The sequence below is a fragment of the Nomascus leucogenys genome, chromosome 17, assembly GCF_006542625.1.
Source record: "Nomascus leucogenys isolate Asia chromosome 17, Asia_NLE_v1, whole genome shotgun sequence".
In the NCBI taxonomy this organism is placed as follows: Eukaryota; Metazoa; Chordata; class Mammalia; order Primates; family Hylobatidae; genus Nomascus; species Nomascus leucogenys.
The window spans coordinates 77,958,094-77,979,290 of NC_044397.1; the positions used below are offsets into that span (position 1 = coordinate 77,958,094).

The 21,197-nt window shown below is 53.0% G+C and overlaps 2 protein-coding genes and 2 long non-coding RNA genes across 4 annotated transcripts; 2 read left to right on the forward strand and 2 right to left on the reverse strand.

Moving 5' to 3' along the window:
• Window positions 1-640: 640 nt before the first annotated feature.
• LOC115830939 lies at window positions 641-2,040 on the reverse strand. Its single transcript, XR_004026486.1, has 2 exons — window positions 1,956-2,040; window positions 641-1,854 (listed from the first exon to the last, which is right to left on the reverse strand). It is a non-coding gene; the product is annotated as an uncharacterized LOC115830939 (long non-coding RNA).
• Window positions 2,041-2,389: 349 nt separating this feature from the next.
• Window positions 2,390-7,073, forward strand: HOXA13 (homeobox A13). Its single transcript, XM_030796862.1, has 2 exons — window positions 2,390-3,334; window positions 4,048-7,073. The coding sequence occupies exons 1-2, from the start codon at window positions 2,413-2,415 to the stop codon at window positions 4,290-4,292; spliced, it is 1,167 nt and encodes a 388-aa protein (XP_030652722.1). The 5' UTR covers window positions 2,390-2,412; the 3' UTR covers window positions 4,293-7,073.
• Window positions 7,074-13,130: 6,057 nt separating this feature from the next.
• Window positions 13,131-16,996, reverse strand: LOC105737801. The gene is made up of 2 exons (XR_004026487.1): window positions 16,144-16,996; window positions 13,131-13,823 (listed from the first exon to the last, which is right to left on the reverse strand). It is a non-coding gene; the product is annotated as an uncharacterized LOC105737801 (long non-coding RNA).
• HOXA11 (homeobox A11) lies at window positions 16,973-20,852 on the forward strand. The gene is made up of 2 exons (XM_003270453.4): window positions 16,973-17,965; window positions 19,360-20,852. The coding sequence occupies exons 1-2, from the start codon at window positions 17,257-17,259 to the stop codon at window positions 19,590-19,592; spliced, it is 942 nt and encodes a 313-aa protein (XP_003270501.1). The 5' UTR covers window positions 16,973-17,256; the 3' UTR covers window positions 19,593-20,852.
• Window positions 20,853-21,197: the final 345 nt, after the last annotated feature.

The window sequence follows — 21,197 nt, forward strand, 5'->3', positions numbered from 1 at the left end:
CGGCAGCTGCGCCATGGCCAGAGGTGAGCTAGCACAGGCGCCGGCTAGTGGGGGCTCCCCAAGCTGTGTTTTCGTTTTTCCGTGTCTGGCTGGAAAACCAAAGAGGCTCAAAGCCCTGGCTGAGCAGGGCGGAGGCAGAGAAGAAGAGTCGGTAAACACCGCCCCAAAAACCCCATGAAGGCACCAAAAAATTCTGGGCAGCCGAACAGAGTCAGAGCCGAGAATTTTAAAAAGAGGGAGAAAATTAAGAGTGAGGGGATGTGGGCAATGGGCCTTTTGCTGCTGACTTTCTCTACGCTTGCATGGCAGTTTTCATGCTGGCTGGACTGCAACTTTCAACTTGACCTTGGCCTCCAGCCGTGTCTGACCCGTATGTAAAACCGCCTTCAAGTCCCCAGGAACAGGGGCCTCGAACCCTGTCTCTTTGTCACTGTGAGTTTTACAATGTCACTTGGAGGGAGGAAGGGGGGTGGTGAAACGGCCAGAAAGTAACAGAAAAATCAAGTCCCTACAGAGGCTAGTTCCTGAGTCTGCAAATGGCCAGTCAGGGAGAAGGTAAGCTGGGGGCAAATCAATATTTACCCAGAACTGCTAAAAAGTCAAGAAGGAAAGGGCACACTTGGTGGGGGGGTGGCTGGTGTGGGGGTCATAGGAGGTTTTATTGGGCGACACTTAACGTTGGTCAGAACAAACCCAGGATGAGGACAGATAAAGGCCTAAGCCCAGCCACACAGGTCTGGATCCTGCAGGAAGCCCAGGGGCCTTAGAGAGCAGATGGTGGGGTGTGTGTGTGGGGGGGGTGGTATGCGTGCTGCTCTGAGTTTAGGGCTGAGTGTGCAAGCTAGGAGCAGAGGACAGGTCCAAGCCTGGCTTCTCACCAGTCTGCCTGGGGTGGAAAAGAATCCAGCACTCTCCCCAGCACTATTCCGGTAATGTGCCCACTTTCACTTTGAACGCTTGTTCCTCTTCTAGGCATCTGACCAGCTCACAGTAGTGAATCAGGAAGTGGAAGTATGTGGCCCTAAAGCAGAAGGACCCCCAGAACCCCTCGACAAAACATGGCAGCTGCAAGACGGGTCGCTGCTTGGTTCTTCAGCACCAACACCCTACCATACTCCCAAGAAAAGGTTGCATTTCCCAGGCACAGAGGAAAGGCTTCTTGGGCTGGTTCTTGGGCAAAGAAGGACTAGGCACCCTCTGCAGGCTGGAGATCCTACTTGAGGGGAAGGCAGGAAGTGGCCCCAAAGAGCCCCTTTTTCTTGTCCCAAAATAGAGTGAAATAGCGGGTTCCCAGCTTCCTGGAGAGTCAGGTCCGGTCCATAAAGAAGCTGGAGGCGTTAGGGCCCAGAAGAGGGGCTTAAGTCCCAGCTAGAAGCACAGCTGGGGCTTGTTCCTCTTACGCCCCTTCCAGAACAAGCCCTCCATACTGGCGAGGTGGGAGCGTGGATGAATGGTGCACACGGATCGCTCGCTCTATCTCAAAGTCTCTGGAGGAGGAAGCGTTGTTACCGGGTCAGAGCAAGGATCAGGCTGTATACCTAAGTGTGCGAATGTGAGTGTGTCAGTGTACACTGTGCGTGTGTGTGATGAGTCGTTCTGAGTCTGTGGGTCTAAATGCAAACATATGAAATTGCTCACTAACAGTGTGGACAGGGAAGGGATAGGGACTCCTAAATGCAGTCCAAGCCTCCAGTGGAATATCCTGGGACCCATGAGCCAGGCATATCCGCAGGAACCGACAAGCAGCAAACACCCTGCCGCTGTTTCCCTAGAAAGAGCAAAATCGCAACTCCATCGAAGCCGAAGGCGCCGATATCCGTCCTAGGGTCTCACTGCATAAATACGCGCCGGTTCCTGGAAAGAAAACAGTCCCAGAGGCTCCAAGAAACACCCATTCTGAGCTAGGCTGGTCCCGTCCTCCCCAGTCTCCCATCCCTGACCGTCGGCAGAATTACCTGACCTGTCCCCACCGCTCCAGATCGCAACCCAATCGCGCGCCCACCTCCCCTCCCCGCCTGGTTGCGCGGGTCTGGGCCCCACTGCGATAAAGGAAGGGAAGGGGGGCGGAGATGGGGCCGCCCTTCCTTCCCTGCCCCACCCGCACGTTCCCCCGCCTCTCCCCCGGGTGAATGGTGCGCGGCCGCGCGGCTGGCGCTGGCGCTGGCGCTGGGGACGGCGCGGGCCGCGGCGGGGACGACGGGTGCACCGTGCAGAGCTGGAGTCGGAGCCGCCCGCTTTGCATACGCCGTGGGCGGAGCAGGGGGGCCGGGCCAATGGGCGGCCGCCTGGCGCGACCCCGCGGGGCGCGATCCGCCCCCCTCGCTCGGGCCCCGGCCCCGCGCCGCGCGCTCTTCACTTCTTGGGGGCTTTTTAAAACAGCGCCACTGGGGTCTTCTCCATGCGGCTCGGGCTATGACAGCCTCCGTGCTCCTCCACCCCCGCTGGATCGAGCCCACCGTCATGTTTCTCTACGACAACGGCGGCGGCCTGGTGGCCGACGAGCTCAACAAGAACATGGAAGGGGCGGCAGCGGCTGCAGCAGCGGCGGCAGCGGCGGCGGCGGCCGGGGCCGGGGGCGGGGGCTTCCCCCACCCGGCGGCCGCGGCGGCAGGGGGCAACTTCTCGGTGGCGGCGGCGGCTGCGGCTGCGGCGGCGGCCGCGGCCAACCAGTGCCGCAACCTGATGGCGCACCCGGCGCCCTTGGCGCCAGGAGCCGCGTCCGCCTACAGCAGCGCCCCCGGGGAGGCGCCCCCGTCGGCCGCCGCCGCTGCTGCCGCCGCTGCCGCTGCAGCCGCCGCCGCCGCCGCCGCGTCGTCCTCGGGAGGGCCCGGCCCGGCGGGCCCGGCGGGCGCAGAGGCCGCCAAGCAATGCAGCCCCTGCTCAGCAGCGGCGCAGAGCTCGTCGGGGCCCGCGGCGCTGCCCTATGGCTACTTCGGCAGCGGCTACTACCCGTGCGCCCGCATGGGCCCGCACCCCAACGCCATCAAGTCGTGCGCCCAGCCCGCCTCGGCCGCCGCCGCCGCCGCCTTCGCGGACAAGTACATGGATACCGCCGGCCCAGCTGCCGAGGAGTTCAGCTCCCGCGCTAAGGAGTTCGCCTTCTACCACCAGGGCTACGCAGCTGGGCCTTACCACCACCATCAGCCCATGCCTGGCTACCTGGATATGCCAGTGGTGCCTGGCCTCGGGGGCCCCGGCGAGTCGCGCCACGAGCCCTTGGGTCTTCCCATGGAAAGCTACCAGCCCTGGGCGCTGCCCAACGGCTGGAACGGCCAAATGTACTGCCCCAAAGAGCAGGCGCAGCCTCCCCACCTCTGGAAGTCCACTCTGCCCGGTAAATGACGACCTATTCCCAGCCCTGGTCTTCCGGCTTTGCTCCAGCTTCTCCTCCGCTGGCACCCGGGCGATCCCGGGTGCCTTTCTGTTCTCTTCCTGGTCTGCCCTAGCGGCTCTGGACTCCTGGGAGCCCGAGCATGGCTGGCTGGGGCTGCCTGCACTGCCTCGAGTTGAGCTGGTCCCTGGCCCTCCCTGGGTGAGGGGTGGCTTGTGGAGACCTCGGCTAGCTTCCCTCTCCCTCTGCGCCCCGCCCTCCCCAGTCCCTGACACCAATTTAAGGATGAGAAATTGACCAGAAAACAGCTCCCCAAATTGTCCCTCCCTATTCATTCTCTCAAAAATGGCTTCAGTGTAGAAGCTTCGAGTATTGGGACGGGCACCCAGAAAGGAGGCAGGCACAGAAGTGTTGTACCTTGAGCCTGGCGCTAAGGTGTGGGCCGCTGGACCAGGCTATCTCTCGAAGCTGCCTACGCGCTGCTCCTACAGGATGGCCGGGTTGGGGAAGTCACTGAAGCCCTGGGCGATTTCATTTCAGTTCAGAACTAACTACCTTCCCCACTGACTCTCTAGGCTTTGGCAGAAGGCCGGATTGTACAGCGGGTGGCAAAGAGCAGCCGGGCGCTGCAAGGCGGGTGGCTCAGATCGAGCTGTCGCCTATGCCCTGGCTGGGGTCCGATCCCTGTGTAACTTGCCTTCTCCCTTGTCTTCTAGACGTGGTCTCCCATCCCTCGGATGCCAGCTCCTATAGGAGGGGGAGAAAGAAGCGCGTGCCTTATACCAAGGTGCAATTAAAAGAACTTGAACGGGAATACGCCACGAATAAATTCATTACTAAGGACAAACGGAGGCGGATATCAGCCACGACGAATCTCTCTGAGCGGCAGGTCACAATCTGGTTCCAGAACAGAAGGGTTAAAGAGAAAAAAGTCATCAACAAACTGAAAACCACTAGTTAATGGATTAAAAATGGAGCAAGAAGGCAACTTGAAGAAACGCTTCAGAACTCGTTGCTTTGCCCAGATAATGATAATAATGCTTAATAATAATTGAAGAATGGGAAAGAGAAAGAGACAGACACTGGCATTTTGCTCTCCTGAAGGAGATCTCTTTCTCTTAAATGGAATCTACAACTGTTTTAAAACTTTAAGAAAGGTAAAGACTGCCAGTTCTTCCGCCAACCCCACCAGCCCAGCCCGTTAAATGTCAAACGTCAACCCCCAAAATACGCAATTTCAGATAAGTTACGCAGTTACTGAAATCTTGTAAGTATTTATGTGATCGTTATATTTTAGGACACTGCGTTAGATGGTAATAATCTGGAAGTTGGTTACAAACGCAAGAGGCCATTGTAAACATCTGCTTGTCCTTTTTAGGTCGCCATTCCCTTTGCATGTTAAGCGTCTGCTCAGGTAAATCTTAGTGAAATTCCTACCGTTGTTGTATGTTCTGCAAAGCATTTTATGTATAGATTTAGAGGGGAAACGAGAAGGTACGGAAATAATGATCTTGGAATATTTGCTGTGAAGGGAGAAAGGGAGAGAAAACTCTTCTGAGGATCACTTGTCTTGGTAGTATAGTAAAACAACCAGCTGAACCTTTCAGGCTACAAGAGAACCCGGGTCGGTAATGTCCTTTTAAGAATAATTTTTAATTGCTTATAACAAGCATATTTTGTGGCATTTGGACTATATTTACTGCCCCAATATCCATTATTTTCCAAAGGATTTGGTATCTTTTTGAAAATGTTTAAATCATCAGATGATCCGCAGAATTCACTTTATGTGAGATCTCCCGAGAGTTTCCATCCCAACACGATGGACTTTGGTTTGAACACAATTCGTTTTTTCATTTGAATTGGCATTTCCCAATACTTGCTAAACATTTGCTGGAGAAATCATTTTTCTTTTTTAGAAAACTCAGAATGAAAATTCATTCCCCTGAAATATTTAGGTGTCTACATTCTATATTTTGATCTACTAAGAGATCAGTATTTTTCCATGTTTATTGTGTTATCAGAGTGCGTTAGAAAGATTAATGATTCATCTTCACAGCACATTTTTAATCAAGCAGTTATTTCAACCAGCACATTCGTTTTGTTCATATTCACTATAGAATGATATCTTGTAAATAAAGACATTCAGCACACTGTGAAAATGTATTCATGCACCTGCTTTTTAAATATTTCTACTAAAAATGAAAAAAAAACCTTAGACCTGTAGATAGTGATATCGTGGTATTAATTCTGTTAATTAAATAGTCACTGCCATTAAAATCTGCAGAAAATACTCTTTACTTTCCTGTGCTAAATGTGCACTGCACAGAAAGAAAAGGAGCAGGTTTGTCTTATATAAACCAAGGACCATTCTTTATTATTATTCAGTACTTTTTTTGCTACCAATTTTTTTTAAAAAAGGGAGAAACCCCTCATAACTAAAATCCTAAAAAATGATAAGTGCTTCAAGGAGATTAAAGTGTCAGGTATTCCAAAAGGGAGAGAAAAGGAAGGAGGAAGAGAGTATGAATTCCCAGGCTCCCTGTGGAAAATGAAAACCAGTTGTTTTGTATCAGCAATGCCTAGGCTGTCGTATTTTAAAATCTGCTGTTGGGTCTGCATGTGTCGGAGAGGGCAGGTTTTGGTATTTGTTGAAATGACAGGACTACGAAAGGCCTTAAACCTTGACCTTGACGAAAAAAAGACAATTTGTGACCTTGACTTTTGACAGCTCATGAATTGGCCTTAGCTGGATTAGTAGATCAAGGGCGCCACCTCGCGTTGACAAGCCTCCTTGTAATTCTTCAACCAAGGGAATCAAGAGCTTTTACCTCCTTGACTTTAGAGATTCAGTACTCAATTATTTGGCTCCAGCTGGAGCAAATTTGAATATATGTAAATTATACATGTCCCTGTATATATGTAAATATATATAATATGTGTACACATGTATACATTTGCATATTAGTGCTTGTGTGTGCTTGTATATATATTTGTAGAATCTGTACAGATATCGTATCATTCATTGCTAATGACCCAAGATATTGTAATTTAAGGTGATTTCTAGAATTGAGGTACAAAATGTACTTTACAAGGTGAAGCCTGTTCCTTTTCTCTAATGGCCAAATTTGATTTGTCTTCACAGTGGCTTGCTCTGCATCAGATTTCTGCAGATCTGCTTTAAAGCTGTACATTTTTGTTACAGTCTAAGATGTGTTCTTAAATCACCATTCTTTCCTGGTCCTCACCCTCCAGGGTGGTCTCACACTGTAATTAGAGCTATTGAGGAGTCTTTACAGCAAATTAAGATTCAGATGCCTTGCTAACTCTAGAGTTCTAGAGTTATGTTTCAGAAATGCTAAGAAACCCACCTCTTGAGAGGTCAGTAAAGAGGACTTAATATTTCATATCTACAAAATGACCACAGGATTGGATACAGAAAGGGAGTTATCCTGGATAACTCAGAGCTGAGTACTGCTCCAGGGTGGTGTGCAATCTTATATTGATGCTTGTGAATCTGCCATTTGATTTGCAGGATAAATAAATATGTTTAATATTAACAACTTCCATCAAAACTATAATAATAGTATTATGTCTACTGTTGACCTCTAACAAAAGTCAGGTGCTGTATTCAGTCATAAAGAATACATATGTATGTTTGTATATTTAATATACACGTAGGATAATGTGTTTTTGTCAAATCTATGCTATGCGCATATGTATTAAAATGTTCGTGGAATCAGTAGCCGTGGGATGCAGAATTGTGAGGTGCAGGCCTATTTTATCTTTATGTTAGAGGAAAGTAATAGTGAATGGAAGAACCAGATTCATCATTTTATGGAAAATAATATTGATTGGTTACAAAAGTGGCTGCCGGAAACCTCTCCAACCTCTCCTGAGGACTCACAGCTTCTTTATAGATGAGAATTATGGAAAGAGTCTCTAAAGCTGTCTCAAAAACAGGCTGGTGTTGAAACATACATATCGAAAGGTCTTGAGAAATTCAATTGTATTTTGCTGCCCTGAGGATTTTCACTCCACTTGTGGAAACAAATGATTATGTTGCTTCAGACCCACCTCTCCACCTCTTGTTCCAAACAGTACTCCATTTCCAAATGAGCTGCCATCAAGCCAAAGTAACAACTTTCTCCCAAAATGTTTAAAGTGGTGGAAAATCCCCTCAAAGCTGGATCAAACTGTGTGTTTAAGAACAGCTCCAAAAGGGACTCTTCTGTTGACGGGGGATATTTTTCTTTAGATGTAAGAAATATTCTGAGCCTCGAGCCTAGGAAGGAGGCCAACAGCAGCTCTCCAGCCGGGATCCCGCCCCTTTCGAAAGCCATCACCACTACAGGAACCCTGGGTAAAGTAGTAGTCTTCTTTTTTTCTCTCTCTAGTTTTTGAAACTGTAATGACAGAAGACATTTCAGGGTTGTTGTGGGTTTTTTTTCCCCCCAGTTCTAAAATGGTCATTGATAGTGTTGATCTTACCTAACTCTTCTCCTATTTAAAATTTCTATGGATCTACCAGATAACCTGAAGTGGGCATGGATTATTTATGATGGCTCCTTTAATGCCCAAATAGCAATCAGTCTAAAACCTTAAAAAAAAAAAAAAAAGGAGACACAGCCACCTCCTGAAAAATAGGAATAATAGTATCAGCCACCGATCCATGGATAATGTTGTTGGAAGCCTGATTATTTTTTTCTGAAAAGAAAACTCTTCCTGAATAAAAAATAATAAAAATGGGACTTTAAAAAAAAACCTACTTTTTCTATCTGCTCTCAGTACTATCATATTTATTTAGTTATTTTAAGTGGACGATTGTTAAATGTCGCTGTGCATTTCACTCCTATTTGTGACTGATGCAGAGCTGAAACCACCCATTCAAGTTATTCAAGTTGTGGGTTTAAAAAAAAATTAACAGAAAAGGAAAGAAAAAAATTAAAACAACCTAGTTGAAATATTTTCTTAAAAATTCACCACTAGGCAGCGAAATTCAGCTGCAGATGCAACATTTGTGTGCGGAGAGTTGACACAGATTTCACTTTGTAATAGATGTAAGCGCAGATTGCGCCCTGCTGCATGTGTTTGGAGGGCTTGGTGAAGATGCAATGTCTTGCTTCCTCTGCGAATTCCCTAGTTCAGGAGCAGAGACGGAGGTTGCCCTGGACTGCTAATCCCCAGACCCGGTGGGTTCAGAGGCGCCCTCCTGGATTTGCGGACCTCTCCCAAGGAGACGCTAGGGGCTTGCTGATTTATGCGCATTCCTTTAAACTTGATCGAATGCGTGTCAGCCGACCAAGACCTGGAGAATCAGAGAAATGTGCAGCGAGTTGCTCACATCCCATTTCTCATAAGCAAAGATGTAGCGTTATCCAAAAGGCAGAGGGAGATTTATGCCTAGGTTTTAGGACAGGCACGCTAATTAAGTTTTCATCTGCTAGGCCGCCGGGTCCATAACAGCCGGCCTCATTCTTTATGAAAATGCCCACTCAATCCTCGTGCATCTACCTATGTCTGATGAATGCCTGAGAAGTGCTTGCTATTTTAAATTTTATTTTAAAGGGAAGAAAAAAGACACTGGCGCAGAAAAATTCCTCCGTGAAAGCAGCCAAGGCCTTGCCACAGTTGATTTCATTTCTGCCCGGCTCTCGTGACGCTGAAGAGCCGGATCCACCGGGCAGAAATAATTACAACGGGTCTCAGAGATTTCCAAACCTCTGCGGGCGGTTGTGCGGCGACATAGGACCTCCCCCAGGTACTGGGGTGTGAACTCCGAGAGCTACCTGATGTCGCGCCCCTCGGGGACAGAGGCGCTGCCCCAAACCCTCCACGCTTCTACAAGAACCCCCTACTCAAAATGGAGGCTCAGGCCGGTGGAAAGCCGGCCTCCCTCTGACGGCACGCGGGCCGGTCGGGGCTGCGGCAGCACGGCGGGGGGAGGTCCCGGCGCGGAACTGCGAGGGCCGTGTCTGTGCGGGTGAGTGGCCCCGCAACTGCAGGCTGACGTCACCGCAGGCCTCTCGGGCCTTCGTGGGGCTCCCCGGGCGCGGCTGGATCAGGACAAGCCGACTTCAAGGAATGTTTGGTGTGGGTGCCCACTTCCCCGCCCCGCCCCGCCCTCCGCAGGAGAATAATCGGGTATTTAATCTCTCGCGGTCTTAATTCTTGGCAGCGTGGAAGGTGGTTTGCAACGGGAAATAAAACTTGACAGGAGCATTTTCTCTAAAAGGGATTTTGAGACGAGCTGAAAAGAAACCGTGTTTTTCTCTACCAAATACTTCCGCTTTCTGAGCCCGGAGCCGAGGGGTGGGAGCGATCCGAGGGAGCAGAGAGCGAGCCGGGCACGCGGGGCTACGCTGTGCACCCCAGCGGCCGCGCCGTCCGCCCGGGCGGGAGGCAGCTTCGGGCTGCGCGCTGCCCCCCGCGCCTCTGCCACGCTCCTCGCCGCTGGGCTGTAGGCCCCGGAGCCGCCCGCAGCCCGAGGCCGGGACCCCGCGCACGGGACCGTGGCACCGGCAGGTCCCGGTTGGCATCCAGAGTGGTACCCAGGAGCTGGCTGAGGGCGGCTGGGGTCAGGCGAGAGAAGAGGGCCCTGAAGAGGGCCTTAAGGAGCTTGGCGTTAGCTCTGAGCCTCTGGCCTGGGGGGTTGACGACAGCAGCTTGCAAGAAGGGTGGTGAGAGCAGGGCTGGGGGCTTTGTTTCCGGCCGCGGGTCTGCGAACACTGCACAAAATGGAGGGGGAAAGGGGGTGAGCGCGCAGCAGGCGTGGGTCGAGCAGACTGCTATTGGGTGGAGGAGGCTGGAGAGAGCAGCGTCCCCCTCCCCGCGGCTCAGCCAGCGCCCTCCTCTTGCTCCGTACAGGTCAAGTCCTCCGCGCCACGGCCTCCTCCATGGTCAGGGCCGATCGCTGCTGCCGCCTCAAGAAGGCACAGGACGCATAGTTAGCTTGCTGCAAGCGGGTTCTGGTAGCCTGGGCTCTGGGCTCGTGCACTGGAGGCAGAGGTTCTTTCTTGATTTCCAACTCTCCCATCCCCAGCCCTGTTGGAAAGGAGTCCCGGCAGCCACGGGTGGCCCAGGCCGTGTCCCTGTCCCAGAAGAGCGGGGTTTGCCCTAGTCCAGCAAGACTTCGGAGCCCGCTGAGGCCTATCGGGGGCGAGAGGGAGCGCCTGCAAGCCCAGGGGAAAGGACGTGGCTGGATCAGAGTTCTGGGTCCTGGTAGGGCCGACTTGGAGGGGAAGAGGATGGGGGAGCCAAGACCTTGCTGGAGAGCCTCTCCTGGGGTCCCTGAGTCCAGGCCCCTCCCTCAGTGCGTGGCAAGCCTTTGGTGAGACCCTTGATGCTCTTCTCCTGCCTAAAATCCACACTGAGATGTGAGGCGCACTCTCCCAAGGTAAAAACTCTTGACTCCCAGCCCCAAAGAATCCTTCACTGCGCTCTGCGAGGGAGAGAGCCCCTTAGCCCCTGCCCATAGCCTGCCTCCAGCAGATCAGAGCATCAGGCCCTGCGGTAAACAGCTTAAGCCTGATCTGCCGCTGAGCCTATCTCTCCAGGTGAACCAAAGAGGACATGCAAAGGATTTCTTTTCGCGGAAGCCAAAAATCTGGATTGTACCCCTAGGGCTGCGTGGATGGGCTGGGCTGTGGGGGCATATATAGCAGAAACAATTGTCTGTGAATGGGTCCCATCGCAGAACTGCCCGGAAGGGTGTGTAGGGGAGGAGGGCTGGATGGGGTGATGGCTCTTCTCAAGCCTGGAATGTGAGCCACCGGGAGCAGTGAGTGGAAATGGAGCTGCCCTAGGAAGCAGTTGGAGCTTTGTGTCGTGGGGGCTTCCTGTGAGCTACAGCTGTGGGGACCGAGACCCAAGGACCAGAGCCAACCTTCGGGTTGGGCCACCCCCTTTTGTCTTCGTTATCTCAGACACACTCTGCTGGGAAACCGGTTTGGGCCAAAGCTGCATGGGGAACGGAAGGCAGACACTGAGAACTAGGGCTTCGCCCTTCAAAGTCTCCCACACCCCATTTGTTCCCACACTATAGGAAAAAGAAGTCTAATAATTGGCAACAATAAAAATAAAAATAGTTATTAAAGGAAGTAATCTTCTCTTCTCCCTTCAGTTTGGGATCCACTAAAGTAAATGATAACCAGATTGCTTAGGTACTTGAGACCGTCAGCTGAGCCCTGTGCCCCACTCTGCAGTGGCCAGGGGAAGGGTATGGGCCTTTTCAGATATTTAGGGGCTTTGAAGGATGACCGAAACTGCCAGTCAGACCAAGCAGAATTATGAGGTCAACTTCAGGGCATTACCTGTTTCTGAGCTTTTAGGAAGTGTAGGGGACCTTGGGGGAGGGTGGGGGTGTCTCAACAAAAGGACAAATTAACCCCTGCCTCCACCTGGTAGTGATAGAGGTGATCTCTTGATTTTTTTATTGAAGCTTCAGTGCTGCCTCTGGGCAGCGCCTGGAAAATGTGATGGATTGTCAATGATCTGGCAATAAGCCATGCCCTGAGAACAAATACTGGGAGATCTCCTGGGCCTTCCCAGACAACTCATCTCCCCAGCTCACCACGGAAGACAGATGTGCCCACAGGAACCCTTCGATTTGGAAGGAGATATTCCTGAGATGGAGAAGAGCTCTGTTGCCATTTCTACCCAGGGCCTCCGGGCCAGTTCTTGCACCTGTGTGCAATATGGTCACCAGGGTTGAAATACTCTTCTGTGTAGCTTTCTAGAAACAGTGTGACATTTGTGGACAGAGGAAAGTAAGGGATTAGGCAAGCAGGAGGAGGCAAAATATTGATGGTGCCCCAAGCAATCCACCAAGACAGAAACTTAACTGTAGCCATGTGGGAGTGAGATTCAGTCTGTCAAGTGGGTCCTGACCCCTCCCAGGCCTATCCCATCTGGGTTGCCCAGCCTAGAAAAGCAGCAGCTGGGTCCGCAGAAGAGAAGGAGGAAGTGTTGGGGAAGAAAGGAAGGTAGAGAAGGGAGGGGAGAGGAAGGGAGATAAGCCGGACTTGGTGGGGCCTTGGGGTGGAGTATTCCTAAGAAGGAGGTGGGAGACTCAGTTCAAGCTCTGGTGGAGGCCCAAAGTTGGGGGAGAGTCAGGGACCTAACAGCCCCTCTTCTCTGCGTCTGAGTATTGGATGCCCTCCAGTGGCACCTCAGCCGTTGCTCAGTCTAGCAGAGGCATCAAAAGAGGTAGGGAAGAGACAGGAGGTCCCAGCAGGTGAGAATGGCTGGAAGGAGGCAGGGCAGGAGACAGGAACTGTAGGGGGGACAGAAGCAGGATCAGGAACTGTAGGGGGACAGGACCCCCTTGAGAAGGACAGTGGTGACTGGGGCAGCTTGGCATTGACATTGAGACTGTGGACAAATGCTGGGCTTTCAAAGGGCTGCATGTGCAAGTACTGGGGACTTCGAATTCTCAGATTTCTGGGACAAGGAGCAGCTGCTGCCTCCCAAGCCAGCCCCAAGGAGAGAAGAGGGTGGCGCAGCAGCTTTGCCATTTGGAGCTGGGAAGCCTGGAATGTGGAGGTGCTCCTGGCCACCCAGCTGTATCCTCCCTTGGAGTGAGAGGGTGTTAAGCTGCCTGTCAAGTGACGATCCTTGCAGCTCACGTCCCCTGAATGACTGTGCTGGAAACGCCCCCAGCACAACAACCTCGGTAACAAGGCCTCGCATTGCCCGGTGCGCACCGACGGCCTCGAGGCGACCCCGCCTGGGCACTGCCCGCCGGCGCCCTCCCGCTGCCTCCCGGACCCCTCAGGCTGCAAGAAGAAGCGGAGGCGGCAGAGGCGCCGAGACCCACTTTATTCCGACATTCCGCCTGCAAAAGCGGTGGAACGAAGCGTAAGGCTCAGGGATGGTAGTCCCCAGAGAGGAGGATCCCTGAGGCGCTGCGCAAGCCCCCCCTCCCCAACCTTTCGGGCCAAGTCAGACGAAGCCTGGGAAAGGCTCGGTCTGTTTTGCTAACCAAATCTCCTTGTTAGCCGTTTCCGCCTGACAAGCCTGGCGCGGGCGTTGGCCTTCTCCTCTCCGGGTGGCCACCTCCAATGCCGCGCGGCGAGCGATGGGGCCCGGCCCTGTAGAGGGCTGCCTGGACCTTGAAGTTTGGAAAAACAAGAAGAGACTGAACCGGCTCCCTCCCTTCTCTGCAGACACACACGCACCGTCAGGCCGCCGCCACTTCCTGCCTTTGTTTTTCTTCCTCCAAACATTTTTTGGCCTCTTGCATTAGCCGCGGTGGGGCTCTGGGTTGACGATAAAAGGAAATACCCTCTGAAGACAGTTTTCTGGAGATGGCCCGCGCTGTGGAGTTCCTGAGAAAGAACAGCTCCTGGGAAGCCAGTCGCCAGGGCCAATGTCACAGCCTTACCCGCGCCGGCCTCTCCAAGAAATGGAACTCGGACTTGGCCTTCCGGGGCGGCTTTAGCCTCAGTCGGGTCTTTCCCAGCGCCCGGTGGGCTAAGCCCAGCTGTTGGACCTCCTGCAAAGCGGAAGAGTCAATCATAGGCTCAGAGCAAAGTCAAAACCAAGGACCCGAAGGTCTGCCTCCCCTTCTTCCCCTAGATTTGGTCTGATCCTCAGAGCTGCGCCCACCCCTCACCCCAGCCGCCTGCCTGGAGAAACCTTCACATTCACATCGCCAGCATATTCCGCACACGAGGGCAGGAGCGGGCAAAACTGGGACATTGCGCAGCCTTGGGGAGCTGAGTACCCGCCTCCTATTCCTGCGGGGAAACTAAAAGTGTTCGGCCACTCCAGGCTTTTTCCCTTCTGCTGATATCAAAAGCCTTTTCCCTCATCCATCTTCACCGCAGCGCCCCCACACACCCGCTTCCGGGCGGCAAGTCCCTCCGGGCACTCCGCTTCGGTGCAGCCTGCCGAATTGCCCTGCCAGCCGCTCCCGGAGCGCCTTTCTCAGCCCCAGCCTTTTCTCCGGAATTCGCCTTTCTCTCCTGCGGACACCCATGGGATCCAGCCCCGCCAGCACCCTCTGGGTTTGGCCCTCGAGGAGGACATGGGAGGCGGTGGTTATGCGAGCAGCGCACACCAGTATACCCACCTTTCTGCCGGGACCGCTCTCCCTGACACCAGGGGAAAACCGATCTAATTAAGAGAGGGGCTGCGTGCCGCTGGGGGAGGTGGCCTGGCATCCCCCGCTGGCGGGCCACCACAGCCCCGTCTGCTCAGGCACAAGCTGAAGTTGACTGCCAAAACTGCTATAAAACCGCAGGTCTGTCTAGAACTGTTTTCGGTTTTCCTAGACGCCCCCGGGTTCAATTATGGTCTTAAAAGCCCTAATACAAGTGCAAGAATTTGTTTGCCTTCACCCAGGGGCGGGGCGAGCCCCGCAATGGTGGCGCCTTTGTTATGGCAAAGTCACTGAAACCCTTCATGCATTCCTTTTGTTCGAAGGTAGGGGTGGCGAGGACTGGGTGGGCTGCAGAGAGAGAGCTTGGGATAGCCAAAATCAAGCCAGGGAACAGCTCAAATACCGCTGTTTGAAACCTCTCCTTCTGTCTTATATTCTGTCTCTAAAAAAGAGATGCTGTGGAGAAGCAAACATTTTGCCTTATTGGTCACTGCTGGAAATGGTTTTTTCGCTGCAGGGCAATTCTGTAAATGTGCTTCCCAGCTTTAGGAGGTCTGAAGCTACTCTTCTCCAATAACCTTCCTTCCCACTGGACCTTTTCACTCACAGCACTGCTGCCCTCTGGACAAGCCACAGTGGACAAATATGTCAAACTGAAGATGCACAAATAATTTCAAGTTCAGTTCTCAGGGATTCAAGGGACACGAAAGTTCTTGTAGCAAATCTTGAATAAAGAGTTCATTAAACCAATGTGTCCAAGTAGCTTGATTTGTGATAAGCAATCCTTGTAAAGGTGGTGGTGGGGGGAGGTGGAAAGCCACATAAACACTAATGCTAATAAATTAGTTTACTCGACTACAGAGTAATTACTCCATATTATTGATATTTACAGCAGGTATTCAAATGCAATGGTAGGCCATTATTTGGAGAAAATACATAATGAGAATATTTCTTTTCCAGTGCAATACATGATTAGATTTGTTATTGAGTCAGTTACAGTCAGCTCAGCAATAAATAAATAAATCGATGTTGACACTTAAATACCAAAGATCTTAGAGTTTATACCCTAAATCTCCCCAAGATATGTAAATACCTTTGGCTATTTCCTGGAGAGGGAAAAGCAAAAGGTTATCTTTTTACATATTTTTTATTTTCCTTCAGCAACACCCCAGATCCTTCCAAGAAGAGAGTTGTTGGGAGGCCTCAGGTCTGCGCCCCTCTCAGCTCCTGGTCCTGCCTGGCTGCTCTGTCCTCTCCCTTCTTTCGCTTCCTCCAAACATTGCTCCTCCAATCCTGCAGGATGGGGAGCATATTTTGCCTTCTTAATTTATTTTTTTTCCTCTTCTCAAGAAAGCTAGACTCAGAGTATTGCTGTGGCCTCTCTCTATCCTTAGCACAAACCTAGCTTTTTAAAGGCATCCCTGTTTCCCCAGGTGCAGGGAGTTCGGGAAGCAACTCTCCTTTCTCTGGTATTGTATTCCTTCTGTGGAATGAGCAGTAGGAAAGGCACAGAGCTCTCTGAGTTTTTGCCCTGCACATCCCTTGCTTTCACTCTCATACATTGCAAGGAAGGAGAGTAGAAGAGTAGGCAGGTTACCCCTTTCTCAGCCACCTCTCCTTGGCCCTCAGCCCGTCCTTTCCACCCCCATTCTCCCCACACCCCTGGAGCTCTGTAAGGAGCCTGGTGGGCCCCCAAGAAGATGCAGCATACCCAGGAGAAGGCTCCTCGGATGTCAGCTCCTCTAAAGCAGCCCAAGGCTTGCCTCAGTTGCATGGTTTCCCGAGTCCTCAGCTCCAGAAGACCAGGCAGATGGGTGGACCGGTGAGCAGCAGGGCAGCCCCTGTGCCTCTGTCTCTGCCGAGTCACTCCGAAGCCCGGCAGGCAGCGAGGAGGAGGGGGTTTCTCCAAAGACAGAAGGTGGGATGAGTAGGCAGGCAGGGAAGATGAGGGGAGAGTGGATCCCGGGTAAGACGAAGGCCCTTCCGGGCCCTGCGGATCAGTGACAAACAGCGGGGAGAAGCCGTTCTGGCTGTTGGCGGTTTAGGGACGGAAGGCACTAAAGCGCTTCGGAAGTGACCATGAATGAGAGAGTGTAATCAAGTCACCGTGCAAATCGGACAAGCCACGAGGCAGGCACATCCACGGCTTCAAACTCTGGCCCCGAAGGGGTTCCGGCTAGGGTCGGAGGCAGAGGCGCTTCCCAGAGCAAGTCTACGGGAGGGGGACTGCGAAGAAGGAGGTGCAAATGCGAGCCTCCAGGAGAACAGACTCCGAGACCACAGGCCACACAGCGACGGACTCCCACCTGGCTATCCCCAGTCCAGGGCATCCCTCACCCACCCGGGGAGCTGCGGGTGGGAGGTGGGGACGAGAGTTGAGCTCTCACCGCCCTCTGCACACTCGAGAACGAGGACCCTGCAATTGAGCACAAGCATGCTGCATGGGGGCGCACCCCAGCCTCTCCGCGCGCCGGGAGGCCCCCCAGCCAACATGAGTTACACCGGCGATTACGTGCTTTCGGTGAGAACACCGAGTGACGATCTGTTGCTTCCCCTGAGGTGGCTACAAAGAAAGGAAGCCGGGAGGGAGGGGAGAGGAGGGGAAAAAAAAAAGGAAAGGGAGGGGTGGAAAGCCCGGACTAGCTCGCAGCTTGTCAATTTCAACATTGGGTCACATGACCAGCACCTCCCTGCTAAGGATGGGGATAGATTTCCACGTCAGCTTACGTCTCCAAATTTCTACTTCACGGATCCGCTTCAAAGAGGCAGCTGCAGTGGAGAATCATGTTAAGCTCGGCTACTGCGGAGAGCCCAAGGTAGCCCAATGATGGATTTTGATGAGCGTGGTCCCTGCTCCTCTAACATGTATTTGCCAAGTTGTACTTACTACGTCTCGGGTCCAGATTTCTCCAGCCTCCCTTCTTTTCTGCCCCAGACCCCGTCTTCGCGCCCAATGACATACTCCTACTCCTCCAACCTGCCCCAGGTCCAACCCGTGCGCGAAGTGACCTTCAGAGAGTACGCCATTGAGCCCGCCACTAAATGGCACCCCCGCGGCAATCTGGCCCACTGCTACTCCGCGGAGGAGCTCGTGCACAGAGACTGCCTGCAGGCGCCCAGCGCGGCCGGCGTGCCTGGCGACGTGCTGGCCAAGAGCTCGGCCAACGTCTACCACCACCCCACCCCCGCCGTCTCGTCCAATTTCTATAGCACCGTGGGCAGGAACGGCGTCCTGCCACAGGCTTTCGACCAGTTTTTCGAGACAGCCTACGGCACCCCGGAAAACCTCGCCTCCTCCGACTACCCCGCGGACAAGAGCGCCGAGAAGGGGCCCCCGGCGGCCACGGCGACCTCCGCGGCGGCGGCGGCGGCTGCCACGGGTGCGCCGGCAACTTCAAGTTCGGACAGCGGCGGCGGCGGCTGCCGGGAGACGGCGGCGGCGGCAGAAGAGAAAGAGCGGCGGCGGCGCCCCGAGAGCAGCAGCAGCCCCGAGTCGTCTTCCGGCCACACTGAGGACAAGGCCGGCGGCTCCAGTACGTATAAAGGCAGCGCCCTGCGCTTTATGAAAGGGGAGTTGGAAATCTAGCGCAGCACCGCTGTTAAATTTTTATATGCTGTTTTATAAGCATATAAGGTTTATGAAGGGCCTTTAGGTTTCCCCCAACAAAACTTTGTTATAAAAGGCGGGATCACGTGGCGAGTGCTGAAATTGGCCGTGAAATACCCACCGGCCAAGGCATGCCTGCAAAAAAAAAACAACTCCCCTTTTCCCTTTTTTCCCTTCTCAGCTCCCAAGCCCGGCAGCTCGACTCCGCTCGGGGCCAGCTCCAGGCTGGGGAGCCGGAGGTGGGCGCCTGTAAATTCCCCTGCAAGGGCTTCGGGAGCCTTTGATAGCGAGGTAATCCGGAGATTTTTATAAAAGCCATGTGTTGCGCCGGGACTCCAGTCCCGGCCGGGATTCAAAGGCGTCGCTGTTTAACGACGGCGCTAGGAGCGCGTTTAACAGATAAAGTAGCCCGCTTAGCTCTAGCAATATATTAAAAGAACAAATTAACCCAAAGTTGGCCTTTTTGTCCAAAGGAAGCCATTTTCCTCTGGCGTGTTGGCAATTACGTGCCTCCTTCTGCCCAACTGCATGTTATTCACAATTGTTATTCAATCTGTCAAAAGCGATTTTTTTTCTTGTCTTGTGGGTCTTTTTTTTTTTTTAAGGGGGAGCAAGTAGAGCCTGCCCGCAGCTTCGGGAAGCCCCCTTTCCCTTCACCCCACCTAAGATAGCCCTGCTGCTCTGCCGTGTGCAGGATGGCCGTGTGGCCGTGGTGCTCAGCGAAGGCCTAGGGTAGGGGGCTTCCGCCGCCACCTCCCCACCTCAGGGGAGCCAGGAGGCTGGCCAGGGAGGCAGAAGCTGGTGGCCAGGACTCAGGCTGACAAAGACCCGGCAGCCGCCCCAGATGTTAACGACTGCCCAGTCTTGGCCGCAGCCGGGAAAGACTGGGACTGGAGCCGCCTTTACTGCCCTGGGAAGGGGCAGCCCAGGTGCTGGAAGGTGAAATGTCCGCAGGCGGCTGTTTGTTTAGTCTGGCCGGAGAGAGGCAGCCGGCAACCCCCACTTGGCTGCTTTCAAAGAGGCTTAGGCAGCGCAAACTCGCCTGTTGCTGTGAGAAGCTCTCCTTTCTGTTCTGGGGGCAGCGGCAGCAGCTTCCCCGGGGGCCTATCTAGGGAGCTGGCTTTTATCTGTGGCTGAGCCTCCAACTGCGGCCGTTCCAAGCATGCAGTCGGAGCGTTAAAGGCAGGGGCCTGGGCAGACTTTGACCGGGCTTGGGCTGGACCACCAGTTTCCGTGGCAGCCCTTCTCCTCAGCTATGGGCTCTGGGGTGGATTGCAGCCCCCAAACCTGGCTCACCCCCTGCCTTTTCTCCCTCCACAGGTGGCCAACGCACCCGCAAAAAGCGCTGCCCCTATACCAAGTACCAGATCCGAGAGCTGGAACGCGAGTTCTTCTTCAGCGTCTACATTAACAAAGAGAAGCGCCTGCAACTGTCCCGCATGCTCAACCTCACTGATCGTCAAGTCAAAATCTGGTTTCAGAACAGGAGAATGAAGGAAAAAAAAATTAACAGAGACCGTTTACAGTACTACTCAGCAAATCCACTCCTCTAAGGCTCCAGCAGCTGGAATTGGGTGGGGGGCTTCATACACATGAGATAATATGCAGATTTTGCCCTTGACAAGGTCAAGCCACATGGTGACTTTTGAAAAGAGGTGTGCAAGAGAGGGATGCATGGAGATAGCCCCACAGGAGGTGGCCTGGGACTCTCTTAAGATCTCAGTTGTTAAGATTCCTAATAATCATTGGATTCTGAGAGCTGTGCATCAGCTAGAATGACAGGTTTGGGACCTCTGGTGGTTCACTCTTGGAGCCTGCAGAGCTGCGGGCTGGGTGTGGTCTCCGCTGGGGATTGGGCCCCCTGCCAAACCCCTGGAGGCTAACCCCTCCATACCCTCCCTCTACTGGGAGCTTACCCACCCCCAGGACCCCTGAGTAAAAAAGTTGTGTGCTCTCCAAGCCCAGTTCAGCTTGGGGACAGGGGCAGGAGGAAGGGGTAGGATTACCAGGTGCCCAGAATGAGGCTGCTTTCCAAAGCCAATGTGAACAGCGGCTGGACCTGGAGGTGGCTATGAGGTGGAAGAGGGCTGCAAATCCTTGTGGGAAATCTATGATTCCAGGTGGCATCAGTGTCTTTCCACACCCACCACACTGATCCAGCCCTGAGTTCCTAGCCGCCGCCTCCTACAGCCCACCTGGCTTTTCTTTCTACCAAATGAGGGTCTTGGTTCCAGCCTGCCACTCAGGCCCAAAGCCTCGACGCAGAGTGGACTGTTCCCTGAGGTGGGAGACGTGGAAAAGCCAAGAGGCTGCGGCCAGGCCACTGGCCCCTGAGATCTCCGCAGGAAATGGCTGTGGAGTGCGGCAGTTTGGCAAACTCTCCACCACACGTAATGAAACTTGGATTTGCTCAGTGTCTGGCTGCGGAGCAGCAGGCCTGGCCAGCAGGTCCCCAGCTTTGGCTATTAGGGCCTTGAGTCCCCCAAAACGTGGGGTTCCAGCACCACACTCAGCCCTCATTGGCTCCTGAACTGAGCTTGGAAGCTTCTGGTGACCTTCCAAGAGCCTGAGAGTGAGGTGGAATTATTTTAAAAGATAAATATTATATTATATATATATATTTCCCTGAAGGAACCAAAGCGAATTTTAAAAGATGCAATGTAGAGGGGAAAAGAGATGATGAAAATATTTAAAGGCTCTATCTGTTTACAGTGTTCCATGTTTAAACTCGCTCACTGCTAAGAATATTTGAATGTATGCTTCATACAGGGATGGTGTTCAAAAAACTTGTAAATAAAGGAACCATAACCAATTTTCTCTTTCTTTCTTTCTTTCTTTCTTTCTTTCTTTCTTTCTTTATTTCCTTCTTTCTCTTTTTTTGCCATTAGTTGATTTCCTTTGGGGTGTTGGAGGGGGTGGAAAAGGTATTGAGAATGGTCTTTTTAATCTCTTGCAACATTTGGAAAGAGTTAGGGAAATGCTCAGAGGCAGTCGGCCTGGCCGGCCTGGGGATCTCATCTGGGAAAGCCAGGCACCCTCCCGTTGAATCTCCTTTGCCTCCCTGTATTAAGAAATGTCTGTTGGCTCCATTTGTACTGGGAGTGTTGGCCTGTCCTCAATTCTGGTTCTTACCCACCCCACCGTGTGTGTCGCAGCAT

Bases quoted from the DNA above. Each gene is read 5' to 3' on its own strand.
- HOXA11 (XM_003270453.4), top strand. From the start codon at position 17,257: ATGATGGATTTTGATGAGCGTGGTCCCTGCTCCTCTAACATGTATTTG. The intron at 17,966-19,359 runs GTACGTATAAAG...CTCCCTCCACAG, and splicing joins GGACAAGGCCGGCGGCTCCA to GTGGCCAACGCACCCGCAAA.
- HOXA13 (XM_030796862.1), top strand. From the start codon at position 2,413: ATGACAGCCTCCGTGCTCCTCCACCCCCGCTGGATCGAGCCCACCGTC. The intron at 3,335-4,047 runs GTAAATGACGAC...CTTGTCTTCTAG, and splicing joins CTGGAAGTCCACTCTGCCCG to ACGTGGTCTCCCATCCCTCG.